The 18698-nt window shown below is 39.5% G+C and overlaps 1 protein-coding gene across 4 annotated transcripts in view; it reads left to right on the top strand.

Moving 5' to 3' along the window:
- The window catches only part of LOC131246242 (probable thimet oligopeptidase), a 143701-nt gene extending 126864 nt beyond the window's left edge, over positions 1 to 16837 (top strand). For all 4 annotated transcript variants that reach the window (XM_058246169.1, XM_058246170.1, XM_058246171.1 and 1 more), the window contains 4 exons: positions 4161 to 4234; positions 4326 to 4430; positions 4532 to 4612; positions 16434 to 16837. In XM_058246169.1, coding sequence (XP_058102152.1) covers positions 4161 to 4234; positions 4326 to 4430; positions 4532 to 4612; positions 16434 to 16544 — 371 coding nt within the window. In that variant the 3' untranslated portion in view covers positions 16545 to 16837. The remainder of the gene's footprint in view (positions 1 to 4160; positions 4235 to 4325; positions 4431 to 4531; positions 4613 to 16433) is intronic.
- The last annotated feature ends 1861 nt before the right edge of the window (positions 16838 to 18698 follow it).

Here is an 18698-nt window from a genome sequence, read left to right as displayed (position 1 = left end):
GCTAATTGATTGATGACCAGCACTATGTGGGAAATATTTTGTAATATTTGATAATTTATATACGTGATTGAGATGACCTCTGAACCTAGTTTAGAATATCAAATCGAGCTATATACGTCATCCCTAGTACACTATTTGAAGGTGAATTTGGGTACCCAAAACTCATACTGAATCAGATGATATGGGCATAATATGACCAATAAACAATGACTCAAGCAATTTCTACAATGTTTTCATTTGTTTCTAGGGGAGAAGTGGGATTCGGGTGCTATTTTACTATTCCTTACTAGATTTGAGCAAGGAAAAAAACAATTACTGAAGCCTATTTTGTGGTTTCTATCACAAGCAAGTATTTAAGAAAAGTCTTAATGAGAGGTAAAACATAGTTCTTTTTGTTATCTTGATAGATTTTCTTGTATCTCACCAAAATAAACCTTGGACTAGCAAGTTATGCTTTGGTTACATGATTTACATAATTTGGGTCTGTATGTGATCTGATTTTTTCCCCTTTTTTTTTTTTTTTTCTTCTTTTCTTTTTAGGTTTTTCTTTCTCTTTTCATTTCTTTATTCCTTTTATTATACTGGATACTATCTTAGATGTCTATATCTCTGTGGTTAAGTTTAGATCAATTTAGACAGGCCATTATTCTTATATCACATGTACCAAGTTCCATTTAGATTCAATAATACGATTCATCTATCTCTAGTCTCCCATGGTCTATTGTATAGTCTATAGACTGTACCTTGTAGGTTTTGTGTAGTTCTATTGTTCAAAATGGCCAATACATATTGGCTGATACAATCACGTTGGCTTGATTGGTACATGTTACAAGGATGAAACACCATATTGGCCTGATTCGATATGTTATAGGGTTAAATGGTGAATTGGGTGCAAAGGTGGGGGTATCAGGCCTTATGGATCCCACCATGAAGAACACCTTATGTACCGAGTTCCAGTTAGATTCAATAATACGATTCATCTATCTATAGTCTCCCATGGTCTATTGTATAGTCTATAGACTGTAGCGTGTAGGTTTGTGTAGTTCTATTGTTCAAAATGGCTCATATTGGCTGATACAACCATGTTGGCTTGATTGGTACATGTTACAAGGGTGAAACACCATATTGGCCTGATCCGATACACGTTATGGGGTTAAATGGTGAATTGGGTGCAAAGGTGGGGTTATCGGGCCTTATGGATCCCACCATGAAGAACACCTTATGTAACAATTTTGCCATTCCATTCATCAGATTGGCCACACCATAGAAAACAATTGACAATTGCCAATCTGATACAAAGTGCTTTTGTGGCTTACCTGATTATTGGATTGTCCTGATTTTAGAGCTAGTGATCTTCGTGGTGTGACTGTATCTGTTGGATGGTTTGAATATCATACACACTCGACATGTTGGCAATTAAATGCTAGTTGGATCATGCTGATGGTGATGAATGTTGGTTTTGTGATCCTACAACCCATCTAAGATGTTTGTCATGTGGGTTGTACCATTGTATGGCCCACCTATCTTCTTCAATTGTGTGGCCCCTTGTTCTTTGGTACACTGTGTACATAGCTTATTGTAATGAGGGGCAGTTTTGTCTCTCTCTTTTTTTTTTTTTTTCATTTTTTAAAAAATAAAATTACTTTGGCCTGTTTGGCTTGCTAATTTAAGTGATTTTGGCATTTTTAAGTCCTAAGATCACTTCCACTTGAATAAAATGCATTTGGTTAGCCTTGGAAGTTAATTGCTTGTTTGAAAGCAATTATAAAAAAATTGCTACTGCAGGAAATGGTCTTGGGACATTTTTTAGAGTACTTCTGCATTAAGGAGGGTAGACATCATCTGAGGGGGCCAATTACTGTGTTAGATACATAAGTACAATGCATGCGTTAGAGATCCGGGCCCTTCATCAAGTAGGGCACGCATTCAATATGCCCTACTAAAAAGGAAAAACAATAGGGTAGTTCACTCATCGAGTGAGCCACACATGTACGTTGAATTTGGATTTTTTGACCTTTTTTTTTTTTATTATTTTTAATGTCGTATTTTTCTTATACAATTTTTTATCTGCCTAATTAGAGGACCAAGGTTCTTTTTGGTCCATGGCATGTTCACGGTGTACAACGTCTGATGAATGGCCTAGATCACCAAGAGGTGTAACAACCACCCAATCTCTAACACACTTTTCACTCACCAATAATAAGCCCTATTGCTCATGACTAGTTGGAGAGTACTCCAATTTCATAGGCAAAAAGGATGCAATTTCCCTCTCTTGGAGATTTCTTCTCCAATTCACGGGAACCATGCTGTAACAAAAAGCTTTGTGGGCCCACCTTGACTTATTTGTGACATCCACTCTATCCACAATTGTGTTAGCTAATGTTAGTACTCGAGCCCAAAAATCAGCCAAATGCAAAACTCAAGTGGATTACACCATTGGAAACAGTGAGAATGGAGACGCTCACCATTATAACCTTCTTCGGTCCACTGAATTTTGGATTAGGCTCATATTTGTTTTTTCTATTCATCCTGGTGGCACCTGCCTTAGGAACGGGTTGGATGGCACATAAACATCACATTGGGCCCTAGTTGACTTGTTGAAGGTCAACTAAATGGGCCGCAATTGAACACAAATCAAGCATGATTCGGTGAACTAGGGCCTATTACATTGAAATACAACAAAAAGAAGATGAAAATATTTTTTTAAAAAAAAAAACCGAAGTGAAGGTTTATCATTCTTTCCAAAATTTCCCATAATGGTCAACTTTGCTTCGATTTATTCAAATCATTTGTTTTGATCCCAAAATAGGTCTAGATCTAGCCTAAAATGAGTTTTTAAGCTTCTTCCATGGTTTAAATGAAAAAGAGAGAGAGAGAGAGAGAGAGAGAGAGAGAGAGAGAGAGAAGAAGATGAGGAGACACGAGTGAAATTTTGAATTTTTTTTTTTCAAAATTATGCTTTTATGAGCATATCGGCCTGTATTAGCTGCATCGACCCTGTATCGGTGTTGATACACCCCGTATCGACCGATATGGGCTCATACTGGTCAGTTTTTTCGTATTGGGTTGATACGACCCCATATCACATATTGTCTCGTGCTGATACAAATACGATACGGTCGTATCGGCCGATACAATATCAATATTCATATCCATTCCTACAACACAAGAATTTGCATCTGGCCAAAACACTGATAACGTGGCAGCTATTCTGCAAGAATTGGCACGTGCAGCCTACTATGATGTGTGTATTACAATCAACCTTACCTTTTAAAAAAAAGTTCTACATCTAAACTTTTCTGTAGTATCACCCGCCATGAAAGTTGGATGCCCCAAAAATTAGGCCGATGCAATCATCATGTGAGCCACTACATGAATTTGGATGGATGTCAATTGCTTCCTATGGCGTGGCCCACCTAAGGATTGTATTGGCTTGATTTTTAGGTCAGCCCATCATCATGGTGGGGCCTATGCAATGCAAAAGTTCGATGGCATATACTCAACAAGGTGGAGCCAACCCAAGCAAGCAATGAACAACTGCAAAAACCTCCAAATTCACATGGTGGCTATATGATGGTTGGATTGGCCTCAAATTTTTTTTTTTCTCGTGTTTACCAAGCATGTCTCTTGGGAATCATTTCTGCATAATTTTTTTTTTATTCCATCAACTCTGGCATTCTGACTTCCTAGAAGCAACACCAAACAGATCCTTTAAATTATATGAGAAAGGGGGAGGGGATGCCGAACCCCCCAGATGATTCTCTCCCATTCTCCATCTCTCGTCATCTTCATCTTCTCTCATTTTTTCCTTCTTCCTTATATATGACAACACTATTGCTTGCATGTGAGACCTCGTCTTTACAATACATTATTAAAACGTTATGTTAATATTTATTATCTCAAATATTTATATGGACTTGTCTGCAACTTTTAAACGCCATTGTGTTCGCCACCCTGCATACTTCTGCTCCCAGTATTTGACAGCAATAGATATTTCCATGTAAAGTTATGCAGATCATTCTTTATCAAGTAGGGATTACCAGAAAAATGCACCAACTGTGTTCGTCTAAATTAGTCCAGATTATTTGCATGAAATAATGATTAAGAATAACTTCATGCACTTTTAATGTAATCACAAGTATATTTATGTAAGTTATCAGGCTATTTCGATGAGATTATACATTCCAGTGAAAACGTTGACATGGTGGAGCTACTCAAGCATCTCCATCCCAAGGTAAAAATTCTATCTCAAACTTTCTTTGGGACCTTGGGTAGACCAATCAGTTTTTCACTATTTTGAACCCAATACTGGAAATTTTTTCCAGATAATGTTAGGAATTCCTTTGTTGGAGGGAAGCAATCCAGCTTCATGTTTTTCACGCCTTGCTATTGGCTATGAAGCGGCTTGTTACAGTCACATTTGGAGTGAGGTATGAGTTACCTTCTTTGTCTACATTTTCTAATCACATGTTTCATCTCTTGTTTCAACACCTATTAGAAGAGTAATTGATTCTTCACGTTGGTCTTTTAGGTTTTTGCTGCAGACATATTTGCCTCAAAGTTTCAGGATGATCTTTTAAACCAGTATGTGGGGCTGCAGTTCAAGAAAAAGGTAAGATCTCTGCTCACACTAATTCCATACCGCCTAACTCCAACTGTGACTTTTGGCGCCAATTATATTAACATTACCCTTTGCTTGATACTAGTTTACCTATTTGCAAAAGAATCAAGACTACGATATCCATTTGAGGAAATGCAAATTTGAACTTGATACTTTGAATCAAATGATCAAAACCTCTCTTTTAGTAAGTGGTGTAAACTAGTGGCTGATTGTTCAAATCAATTCTGTGATTTACCCATGATCCTAAAAGAAAACCCACATGCTGGATTAGAGAATAGAGAAAATCACCAATAAGATAAATAGTCTCATAATCAGTGTTCAGATCATCGGTATTGCTACAAGTTTTGCTGGTCGAGGATACGGAAACAATATCGATATTGCTGATAACCGGAAATTGGGGAAACATGGGGAAAATGGTGGAATTTTTTAGTGAAATTTCAAGAGTTGCTAAAATACACATATTTGCATATTTAGGAATTAGAAAATTGCAAAAAGAATGCATACATAATAGGTTTTATTTTATGAGGGCCTAAAAGCATGTGTTGTCATAAGAAATTAGTCCAACCATTCCATCAATACCATCCATCCATCCAATCATCCATCCAACTTTCCGTCCAAACATCCATCAATATTTCAGAATATTGACAACACATGGCATTTTGCTGAGAAATCATCAATAACTAGAAAGGAAACAAAAGACTATGGTCTCGATATCGCCCATGTTGCGATAATGGTAATATCGCGATATTATCAATATTATCGTCGATAAATTGAACATTGCATATAAACATGCACCCATAAATACAAATTTGAAATGATTTTTTTTTCATAAATAGATTTTTTTGGCAATATCGATACATTGGCGATATTATCGAAATATCGTCGATACACTGGTGATACAAGCGACACCTAGAGTTTTGCACATTCAAAAATACTGGCGATACATTGGCGATATTGATACATTAGCGATACAAGTGACACCTTGAGTTTACAGAGTCAAAATTATTGGTGATACTTGCAAATACATCGTCGATACCTGGAATTTCTGATACCACCAGTGTTATTGGTGTTGCTACCAGTGTTATCGATATCGCTGAGCTAGAGATATAGATAATATCGGGGATACTCCAAACAATGCTCATAATCAACCTGAAATTCTGCAATAAATAAATAAATGACTTCAATCTAGTAGTAATAGAGAAAAGAACCAGTCCAAACACAAGTCCATAAAGAGCATTTAGCTCCAAAATACTATAAGATCTTAGCTCTCTCTTCATTATAATCTCAGCTATTTGTTTTCTTATGTTAGATTCTAAATATATTGACAAGATTAAGGATATGAGGGAGCAGCAACAAATGTGAGGACTGTTAGTAGGATAGACAACAAACCTACCATATATTGTTGTACCATATATTGCAGTAATTAAAGGTTGTAATTAGGGGATATAGATGTTGCTATTATGCTGTAATTAAGGGCTGTAATTAGGGGATATAGATGCTGCTGTTATGCTGTAATTAAGGGCTGTAATTAGGGGATATAGATGCTGCTGTTATGCTGTAATTAAAGGCTGTAATTAGGGGATATAGATGTTGCTGTTATGTTGTAATTAAGGGCTGTAATTAGGGGATATAGATGTTGCTGTTATGCTGTAATTAAAGGCTGTAATTAGGGGATATAGATGCTGCTGTTATGTTGTAATTAAGGGTTATAATTAGGGGATATAGATGCTGCTGTTATGCTGTAATTAAGGGCTGTAATTAGGGATATAGAGGTTGCTGTTATGCTGTAATTAAGGGATATATTGTAAGTAGGGAAAATGATTTCTATATAAGAAAAGGACCACTCGATTGAGGGTCATTGAGCAAATCTGACATGGTATCAGAGCCACTCTCTGCAACCTTGTCTTTGGTCCAATCTTCGTGGTTCTAGGCTCTGGTTTTCTAGTTTCTTGGGTGCGGGTTTTGGTTTACAGTTTTTTTTTGTGTATTTCGAGAAATTCTAGTTATGGCTAACAACTCCAACTCAGAAGTCTTTCAAACTCGGTTTACAGGGAAGAATTATGCTGCCTGGGAGTTTCAGTTTCAACTTTTTGTCATGGGAAAGGAGTTGTGGGGTCATGTTGATGGGAGTGATCCAGTGCCTACCGATCCTACGACGTTGGTTCAATGGAAGGTGAAAGATGCTCGCGTGATGACTTGGATTCTTGGGTCTATTGATCCATTGCTTATAGTCAATTTAAGGCCGCACAAGACAGCTAAATCGATGTGGGAGTACTTGAAAAAGGTCTATCATCACGATCATTCCGCCCGGCGATTTCAGTTGGAAACTGATCTTGCTTCCTATTCCCAAGGTACACTTTCTGTTCAGGAATATTTCTGTGGTTTTCAGAATCTTTGGGCTGAGTTTTCCAACATTGTGTATGCCGACGTGTCGACCGAGTCCCTCTCTGCTGTTCAAGCAGTTCATGAAGTTAGCAAAAGAGACCAGTTTTTAATGAAACTAAGGCCAGAATTCGAGTCTATTCGCTCCAACCTGATGCACAGGGATCCTTCACCATCTCTTGACGTGTGTTTTGGAGCACTTCTTCGAGAGGAACAACGTCTTCTTACTCAATCTTTGCTTCCACAAGAGAATGTTGTTGCATACGCTGCTCAAGGCAAAGGGAGGGTTTGAGACATGCGTACAGTTCAGTGCTACAATTGCAAAGATTATGGGTATATTGCTGCCCATTATGCTAAAAAGTTCCGCAACTACTGTAAACAGAAGGGGCACATCATCAAAGATTGCCCAACACGTCCTCAAAACCGACCCGTGAATGCTTATCATGCTACTGCTAGTGGCCACACTTCAGATGAGGTAACCAGCACTCAAAATCTCACTCCAGTGTCATCTTCCACTGCTGCTACACCTGCCGTTACACCAGAAATGGTGCAGCAAATGATTGTATCGGCATTTTCTGCTTTAGGGCTACAAGGTATGGGTACTATACGTACTATACCCTCTCAATATTGGCTTGTTGACTTCGCTGCATCCAATCACATGACCAGTTCTCCTGATATGCTTAGCAATGTTCGTAAGTACACTGGTTCTTCTAATATTCAAGTTGTTAATGGCCATTGTTTACCGATTACTGGGGTTGGTGATATCGCACCATCACTTACTAATATTTTTGTATCACCTGGGCTTTCTACAAGTCTTATCTCGGTTGGACAATTAGTTGATGATAATTACAATGTTCAGTTTTCTCGTGATGGTTGTCATGTGCAGGATCCGGTGTTGGGGAGGACAATAGCGAAGGGCCCTAAAGTTGGGAGACTGTTTCCATTATACTTTTCCATTCCTAGTATCATTTCTTTGGCTTGTACTACTGTCTCCAATAATTGTGAAGTATGGCACAAACGTTTAGGCCATCCAAACAATGTTGTTTTATCTCATTTGCTGAATTCTGGTTCGTTGGGAAAAAAAGATTCTTCTTTGCCTCATGCTTTGTCTTTTGATTGTTCTACGTGTAAAATCGGAAAAAGTAAGATTCTTCCCTTCCTTTCTTCCGGGAGTAGGGCAAAGAATTGCTTTGACCTTGTTCATAGTGATGTATGGGGCATTACTCTTGTCATTTCTCTTGATCATTATAAATATTTTGTGACATTCATAGATGACCATAGTCGACATACTTGGGTATATTTTCTGCGCTATAAGTCTGAAGTCTTTGCTGTTTTCAAATCGTTTCTAGCATATGTTGAGAATCAATTTACAACTAGCATTAAGACTTTATGATCTGATTCTGGTGGAGAATATGTCTCATGAATTTCTTGAGTTTCTTCGTCACAAAGGAATTGTTTCTCACCGCTCGTGTCCTTATACGCCTCAATAGAATGGCGTGGTTGAGCGCAAAAATCGACATTTGTTAGATGTTGCTAGGACCTTGTTACTTGCATATTTTGTTCCTCCTAAATTTTGGGTTGAAGCTTTAGCTACAGCAGTATACTTGATTAATAGGTTGCCTTTTAAAGTGCTAAATTTCGACTCTCCATTCTATCGTCTACATAAACAACACCCTAGCTTTCTTGACTTATACACTTTTGGCTGTGTCTGTGTTGTGCATCTACCTCCGCATCAACGTCACAAACTCTCTGCGCAATCTGTGAAATGTATCTTTATGGGATATAACTTATCTCAAAAAGGATTTGTATGCTATGATGCTTCTTCCAATAAATTTCATATATCTCGTAATGTCGTTTTCTTTGAGCATCAATATTTCTTTCCTAGTTCTATTACATCATCTCCTGTAATTTCTGTTCTTCCTCACTTTGATGATTTGATGTGCCCTCATGAGCGCTTCAAGCCTGGTTTTGTGTATGAACGCCGTCAACCAACTTTACCCCTTCCTGAGTTTGATCTGCCATTTTATCCCATTTTGCACCCTCCTCGACGATCTGGCCGTACTTCACATCAACTGGATAGGTATGGTTTCCCTCATACCTCCTTCACGGTTACCTTATCAACTGTGTCGATTCCTAATTCCTACTCACAAGCTGATAAACATGAGTGTTGGAGAAAGGCTATGCAGGAAGAACTTCAAGCTCTTTAAGAAAATCGGACTTGGGACATGGTCCCTTGTCCTTCTCATGTCAAGCTAATTGGATGTAAGTGAGTTTTTTCTGTGAAACTTCGGCCTGATGGGTCTATGGACCGTTATAAGGCTCGTTTGGTTGCCCTTGGTAACCGCCAGGAGTATGGGGTTGACTATGAGGAGACCTTTGCTCCTGTCGCTAAAATGACAACTATGCGTACTATTATTGCCATCGCAGCCTCTCAGGGATGGTCCCTTTGCCAGATGGATGTGAAGAACGCATTTCTTCATGGTAATTTACAGGAAAATGTTTACATGACACCTCATTATGGCCTCTGCTCGTCATCAACGTCAAATGTGTGTAAGCTAAAGTGCTCTCTGTATGGTTTGAAACAGGCTCCCCGGACTTGGTTTGATAAGTTCCGGGCTACCTTACTTCGATTTTCTTTCATCCAAAGCCAGTATGATTCTTCGTTGTTTCTTCGAACGACTTCTGTTGGTATCGTTCTTCTTCTAGTTTATGTCGACGACATTGTCATCACTGGGACTGATTCTGCTCTCATTGATCAACTCAAGCAAAATCTTCATAATTCATTCCATATGAAGGATCTTAGTCATCTCCAGTATTTCCTCGGTTTGGAGGTTCAGTCCGATTCCTCTGGGGTTTTCCTGCATCAGCATAAATACACGGAGGACTTGATTTCCTTGTCTGGTTGGCAGGACTCCTCTTCAGTGGATACCCCTTTGGAAGTGAATGTCAAGTATCGACGTGAGGAGGGGGATCTCCTTCCTGATCCCATGGTGTTTTGACAGTTAGTTGGTAGTCTCAATTATCTCACTATTACATGGCCTGACATCTCCTTTGTTGTCCAGCAAGTCAGTCAATTTCTGCAATCTCCTCACCACCTTCATCTTGCCGCAGTCCGCCAAATTATTCAATATCTCCAGGGTTCCTCTCACCGTGGCTTGTTCTTCTCTACTGGTACTCCTCTTCGCCTTGTGGCTTTTAGTAATACTGATTGGGCAGGATGTCCTGATACCCCCCGGTCTGTCACCGAGTGGTGTATGTTTCTTGGTGATTCACTTATCTCTTGGAAGAGTAAGAAACAGGATTGTGTTTCCAAATCTTCGACCGAGTCCGAGTACCGTGCCATGTCGTCAGCTTGCTCGAAGATTATGTGGCTCCGTGGCTTACTTGCTGAAATAGGTTTTCCTCAGTCTACTCCCACTCCTCTTCATGTTGATAATACGAGTGTTATTCAGATCGCTACCAATCCCGTCTATCACGAGCGTACCAAACATATTGAGGTGGACTGCCATTCTATTCGGGAAGCTATTGACACTCGGGTTATCTCTCTTCCACATGTCTCAAGCGATCTTCAGATAGCGGACGTCTTCACCAAAGCTATGACATGACTACGTCATCAATTTCTTGTTGGCAAATTGATGATTCTTGATCGACTAGCATCAATTTGAGGGGGGATGTTAGTAGGATAGACAACAAACCTACCATATATTGTTGTACCATATATTGCTATAATTAAGTGCTGTAATTAGGGGATATAGATGTTGCTGTTATGCTGTAATTAAGGGCTGTAATTAGGGGGATATAGATGCTGCTGTTATACTGTAGTTAAGGGCTGTAATTAGGGGATATACATGCTGCTGTTTTGCTGTAATTAAGGGCTGTAATTAAGGGGATATAGATGCTGCTGTTATGTTGTAATTAAGGGCTGTAATTAGAGGATATAGATGCTGCTGTTATGCTGTAATTAAGGGCTGTAATTAGGGGATATAGAGGTTACTGTTATGCTGTAATTAAGGGATGTATTGTAAGTAGGGAAAATGATTTCTATATAAGAAAAGGACCACTCGATTGAGGGTCATGGAGCAAATCTGACAAGGACCACTTGTGCAACAGAGACAAGTCAGTTCCAAATTATTGGAGGCTTGCACTAGGGGTCGGCATTGAGCCTGTACCTTTTTACATTGGTTATGGACGAGTTAATGAGGCATTTGCAGGAAGATATGCCATGTTGTATGTTATTTGTAGATGACATTTTTTGATTGATAAGGCGAGGGAGGGCATAAACACAAAACCAGATTTATGGAGGGGTGCTTTAGAATCTAAAGGATTTAAAATTAGTCAAGTTAAAGTAGAGTACATGGAGTGCAATTTTAGTAAAAATAGGAGTAGGAACAAGGAATTAGTTAAGATTGTTGACCAAGAAGTTTCCCAAAATAGCTACTTTCGATACCTTGGGTTGATAATTCATGAGAGTGGAGAGATTGAGAAGCATGTTGCCCATAGAATTCAAGTGGTGTGGAAGAAATGGACATGTACCTCTGTTGTTCTACATGATTGTCATGTGCCACTCAAACTGAAAGTGGAAATTTTTAAGACGGGTATAAGACCAGCCATGCTTTATGGGATGGAATGTTGAGCAGTTGAGGAACAACATGTTCATAGTATGAATGTAGCTGAAATGACGATGTTAAGACGGATGAGTGGCAAGACAAGGACTGATAGAATTAGAAATGAATACATTCAAGGGAATTTAGGCATCACACCAATAGGTAATGATGAGGGGAAGTAGACTTAGATTGTTTGGTCACGTGCAATAAAGACCAAGAGCTGCACCGATTAGGAGTGTGCTCTAAAGGGGCTAGGGGAAGGCCCAAAAGGACTTGGGTGGAGGTAGTATGAAAGGACTGATGATCTATGGTCTAAATGAAGTTATGGCCTTTGATAGAGTAGAATGGCAGAAAAGGATTCATGTAGCCAACCCCAATTAGTCAGGATAAGGCTTGATGATGATGATAAAAGACTGAATAAACACTAAATGTATTGGTGTTGCGTACTGTAGCAGCACTATAGCAGGAAGTACTGTAGCACTTCTCTTTTCATGTAACGCGTGGTGGTTCGCAATGAGACCATGGCAATTTTGCATCAAAATATCCTCCATAGCATCCATCTCTGGTGCCCTAGCCATCGCCTCTATCATCTACCACACCAATGTGCATGTCCAAAGGGAAATACTGAATGTAACTGGAAGGTTAGGATTTGAGAAGAAATATGAGAGCATTTAGCTTGACGAGAGGTGTAGGCTAAGCTAAGCTAGCAATACATCTCTTAAATCGAATACTGAAGAAAGTTGTCATTCTCTAGTTGTTGCTTCAAACATGATCTCAAACCCAGAACTTGAAGGTTGCTTTTCTCATTGACATTCCATGAAACATTTGCGTGCATTCTTGAAGTGGCATATAGTATCATAACCACCAGCAATCAAAGAGTTTTGTTCAGTTTTGAAGATTTCTCTTCCACTGCAAGATCATCTTTGATCTCTATCAAATTTAGCTTCATGAATTTGGTGTTGGCAGGCATAATTACTGTTGGTTCCAGAAGAAAGCATCTTCTATTGCCAGTTCATTTACTTCTTCACAATCCGTGGCTGCCCATTGTTTAATTGGAACATTATTGAAGCTACTCATATCACCAACATGCCCACTGTTAGTCTCCATGTTCAAGTTCTCCTTTCCATTCTGAGATGCCTCCAATCGTCAGTGTTAATTGATCCATTTTCTCCATTAGGGTTTGAATTTCCTGAAGTACTTGCTTCAATTGCACAAACATTGACCGACATCATCTGGGGTATCTTTGCTATTGGAAATGATAATCTCTACAGAAAGCAAAATTTTACTGCTGAACAGGTGCAAACTAGGGTCTGATTCTTCAAACTGGTATTTTGATTCACCAATAATCTCAAGCAAAAAAACTAGAATAGAGAAGAAAGGAAGATCAACAATAAATCAATAAACTTGAATAGTAGCAATGCTAGAAGAGAGTGTAGCAGTAATGTAGGATGCCTTTTCTCGTGGAAATCTATGATGGGTCCCCATATTTGAGTGAATGGGTGAGGCCAAGATTGCAAGCAAGGAACTGTGCCATTGGCCCATTGCCCTGCCAGCTACACAGCATACCCTGTTGCATGAGTTGGGCTGGGCTAGGCTGACCAGGCCTTTAAGCTGCATCAAGCCCAAGTTCATATTGAAAAGTTATTGGGCTGAAAAATCAGGCCTTGAACCAACCTAGAGTCCTCTCGGATGATCTCAAATAGGGCTTTCAATGGTATAGGCCTGCCTTCAAGCCCTCGGGCCAAGCTCACCATTCCGTGGATGTGTAATTTTAGATCTGCGGTAGGGGCCCAAAAAATGATCAAACGTCTTGGCACGAGACTAGGCCCCTTGTATCTGCCAAGTGATGGGGATTGATCTAATTTTCAGGGCCACGGGACTGTTGAACACATGCACACGCACACACATTCAAATTAATAAATAAAATTCATGTTCTGACCATTCACTTGCATGCACTACTTGTACAATTAGGATTTTCCTTTTTCTGTAATTTTTAGTTACCCATCCATGTCAGACCCATTGGATGAAAAAATCTAATTTTCAAGGTGGGTTGGCACTAAAGTTGGGCAAACATGCTCTGGACGGCCTTGATATTTCATATTACCAAACGTTGATGAATCGGTGCACGCATCTGATACCATTCAGTTAATGGTGCAAACCATTGGTATCATTACGTGGGGGCAACCTTCAATATCCACCGCCCCTCATGTGATGCCCACCTTTGATGTGGACCGTCTATCGTGTGGGCCCCACCTTTGATGTGGGTCATCCATCATACGGGCCTGCCTTGGATGTGGGCCATCCATTATGTGGGGCCCACCTTTGATGTGGGCCATCCATTATGTGGGCCCCACCTTCAATGTGGGTCATCCATCAAACTTGCTTTGGATGTGGGCCATTCATCATTAGGGGCCTACCTTTGATGTGGACAATCCTAGATGTGGGTCATCTATTGTGTGGGCCCCACCTTTGATGTGGACTGTCCAACGTGTGGGCCCCACCTTTGATGTGGACTGCCCATCATGAGAGAGAGAGGGAGGGAGGGAATATCTTAAAATTTATTTGTAAAATTCTGAAAAAGATGTGAAGATTTTCTAGTATGTCTGCCTTTTTGGTTTTTGACATATATTTGATAATGTAACTAATGCGGGGGCATTTTCACACCGGGCTCAAGAGGGGTGGCCCATAGGATGCAGGGGCACACTCAAGGTGGGTGGCCCGCAGAATCCATGGATTTGAGGCCTGTGTGAGGCTGAACTCATGGATTTGAGTCCCACTTGGAGGGTTCAGCCAAAGACTTAACCCATGGATTTGGAGCTTGGGCTATGAGATAAATGGATTAATTTACCATGCTCTATTAGTTCAAGCTTTTAGAGCAAGTGGTTAATTGTCCTGCATCAAATTGGTATCTGCGGGAGGTCTCGTGTTCAAAACTCCTCACGAGGGTGATTAATGCAGGGCCGCAAGGTGTCCCGTATCGGTATCGGTTGGTGTAATGGTGCCCTTCGAAACCGATACAGATACGGGGGCGTAACGGCGCAAATTTTTTTTTTCCCAAAAAAAATAAGAAAAAATATGGATTAAATCCGGAATATTCTAAGCATTCCAAATATGCATTCATTTATAAATTAGAACATGTTTATGGTGGTGTAACGGTCCACTCTTTTGTGAGAAGTTGTATCGGACTGTCTGGTGAATTTATGAACCAGTTAACCTGAATTTGACTACAAAATTCATATATTTAATTTTCTAACTATCTACTATCAATGATAGATATATTAGAATGAATGTAATATGAAAATATCTTACATTTAGGTGTTTGCAATAATTTTTGAGGGCCAAAATTCATGCGTAAATAGAAAAAAAATATTAAAAATATATATATAAAATGGCACCCCAAATATGTAAAATGCACATTAACATGTTCTACTATGATTAACACATCATATGGCATCATTAAAACAACAAAAGAATCATTAAAAAATGATTTTTCGAATTTTCAAAAAAAGGGCCGAAATAAATGCGTAAATATAAAAAAATATAAAATGGCACTCCAAATATGTAAAATGCACATTAACATGTTCTACTATGATTAACACATCATATGGCATCATTAAAACAGCAAAAGAATCATTAAAAAATGATTTTTCGAATTTTCAAAAAAAGGTCCAAAATAAATGCGCAAATAGAAAAAAATATAAAATGGCACCCCAAATCTGTAAAATGCACATTAACATGTTCTGCTATAATTAACACATCATATGGCCTCATTAAAACAGCAAAAGAATCATTAAAAAATGATTTTTCGAATTTTCAAAAAAAGGGCCAAAATAAATGCGTAAATAGAAAAAAATAGAAAAAAAAATATAAAATGGCACTCCAAATCTGTAAAATGCACATTAACATGTTCTACTATAATTAACACATCAAATGTCCTGATTAAAACAGCAAAACAACCATTAAAAATTGATTTTTCGAATTAAAAAAAAAAAGGGGCCAAAATTCATGCATAAATAGAAAAAATAATTAAAAAATTATTAAATGGCACCCCAAAATCTGTAAAATGCACATTAACATGTTCTACTATGATTAACACATCATATGGCATGATTAAAACAGCAAAACATATTTAAAAAAAGTATAAATATCTATTTTTGACGAATTTCTGAAAAATGGCCCACGAGCTTTGATTCAAGAAAATCCGTAATATAATGTATTTTTATCTCAAATACCTAGCCAAGTTTCGTCGAAATTTGTAGTAGGAGTGAGAAACAGTTTGGAAGCAAGAGGTTTTAAAAAAAACAGCAAAAATAGAGCTTAAAATGAGGGAAAAAAAAAAACAGTTACCGTTATTCGACCGATACGGGCCCGTTACGGGCGTTACGCCCCGTAACAGGCCTGTATCGGCCAATACGGGTACAAAATTAGGTAAAGGTCAATACGACCCTGAAACGCGTAACGGTTCCTACCGTTACCGTTACGGCCGATACGTAACTGTTTTGACACACCATGTGCAGGGGGCATTTTCGCCATGCTCTATTAGTTAACCTAATAGGCGCCTCACCAATGGATTAGTAAAGTGCCCTTTAGTTCATTGTAGCCTAATAATTTTCTAGAGTTGATGAAAGCATTGACCTAGATTGGCACTTACTATTGAAATTTTGTTGCTTTGCTTTTTATTTTTTGTCTTAATAATATATTGTGTATCCATGTGAGGGGAAAGTTGGATACAGATGGCAACTTTAGGGAGTGACCATCACATTTTCTTTACAGAATATATGGCCCAATTGGTTAAACCAACTAAACAAATTTTTACACTTTTGCAGGTATTGGCCCCTGGAGGATCAAAGGACCCCATGGAGATCCTGTTTGATTTTTTGGGAAGGAAACCATCTGTTCAAGCATACGTTGAACACAAAACCAGAAACAGTATATGACTGTTGAGTTTGGATCGTGCCGTGGGAACGTTGTTTTTTTTTTTTTTTTTTGCTACCACTTCCCTTCCCTGCCATAACTTGCTTCTACATAATTCAGCTGCTCAGTCCGAGCAAGGTTTTGGTCGCTTCTTTCATGTATTACAGTGTTTTCTCCTGTGTACTATACTTATATGGTGGTGCCGCTGCCGCTTCAAATTCATGCTTCCTCACTGGCAGACGGTTCTTCGCTCCTGCACCCAAACAAATGGCACTCATGCGATGTACCGCTATAATTCTGGATGAATTCATGTTCACTGTACTGTTTTACAGTTTTCTTTGTTATGTCTCTATTCTTTTCAGTCTGCCTGTTCTCGGCTATCTTTGCAGTAAAAGATCAGTCTCAGTAAAGAAAAGAATCCTACAAGCAATGCAAAACAATCAAACTGAAAAGGGTCTCCACGGTATAGATATGTAGGGAAGAGATGGCCAAACACTAACAGAGGACTTCAACACATGCTAACTAGTCTGCGAAACAAATGCCATTCAGAGGAATGCTGTGTAGCATCCTTGGGTCCTGAGTTTTGTACATGTGGGACCCATCTTTCATTCAGTCTCAGTGCCCTAACCATCAACCAAAGGGGAAGATGCTAGATTTTGCGTGCCTATTCTGCGTGGACTATGTGCGGGTTAGGGATCCCACACACCCAGTGGGACTCTAAGAACAAAGGGTCAGAGATCGTTGAAGCATGGCCCCCACTTGCACAAAAACTTAGGACCTCATGATGATATCCGGCTGAGATTTTATATTCCTGAAGGTTACTGGATGATCACTGATGAAGGTGTTCGCTCACCATCTACACAGGATTTAAATGCTCCACACGGCACGCCCTAATAATGGACAGTGAGAAATACCTTTCTTCTGCACACCCAACTACGTGCAGCCGGATCCTTACTCTTGCTGGGGTGGTAGATTCTCACGAGTTTCAACACCTGGTCAAGGGTTCAAGTATCCATAGGTGGTGAAATTCCACTAGCGTAAGTGTGTGGGGTGTGCGTGCGTGTGTAAAAAATAAAAAATAAATAAATAAAACTACGTGCAGCCCCACATGCCGCCGGCAACGTACCATATTGGTGCTACATGTCAGTGGGCCTCGCATGAATGAAAATAATGGAAGCTACAAAAAGTTTATGACAATCCACATTCAACCTTGACGTGTGACCCATATGTCAAACCAACCAACCTGGTTTTTGGGCAGTGTATATGCTATCCTGGGCTCTATTTCATGCATGGTCTGGATGTGGTGCATGGGGGGTGCATTGGCATATGTAGCCTTTTATAAGTGGGTGCATAGGACATGCAGAAATGACAAATCTTGGTACAGGTGATGTTCGTTGGACTGGAGGAGATAGGGAGGATTAAAGGTGAGAATTTGCTATGTCGTAAGCAAGAGAATCAGTGGAGAAGAAAGATCGCATTTAAGACAGTTTTATGCCCCTCTTCTGGGGGAGATGTCAGAAACGTCTTTATCACTGCACCAGTGATGACCTTTCCGTATGGACAGGTAAAGAACGGTGGGGAGCTTTACAGACATAACCTCTTCAGGAAGCTCCACGACTGGACCCTCACTGCGTCACATCAGCCGGTACGATCTTATTCCTGTTCATGGTCTAAAATTGGTCCGATGGAGGCTGTTGCTGGCATTTAGTTGTCCACTAGCAGGCCACAGTTTGGAAAGCTAGGACATTCATGTTGGGTTTTTTTATTGGCCATGCCCATCGATTCGTGCCCACTAGAACTGTCAGGATCATCCTGATGATGTGCGGTTTGACAGTGCTTTCTGACGTATTTCAGACGCCGTTTGTTCTTTTCCACATGCCTATTCCCTTTTGCATACGTTTTCTTTTACCCATACACCCCATTTGGCACCTTTGGATACCGCGTGAATGGGTGTATTTCAAATCCAAATAGCTGCTTCCTTTGTTTGGTAACCTTATAGGTAAATAGAGTAGGTGTCGTCCCTTTTTTGGGTTTCAATTTTGGTAACGTGGTTTGTATGGGCATGTCGGAATTGAATGTGTGACTCAATTCAAACCATACAACTACAACCACAAGCACCAAGATAGACAAATAAGTTGGAAATCAACCGTATGTGACCCAAATCGAATAAGATCGGT

Source organism: Magnolia sinica, chromosome 5, assembly GCF_029962835.1.
Source record: "Magnolia sinica isolate HGM2019 chromosome 5, MsV1, whole genome shotgun sequence".
Taxonomy (NCBI): domain Eukaryota; kingdom Viridiplantae; phylum Streptophyta; class Magnoliopsida; order Magnoliales; family Magnoliaceae; genus Magnolia; species Magnolia sinica.
Note: the sequence above shows the minus strand (reverse complement) of the source record. Positions and strands in the feature narration are given on the sequence as shown.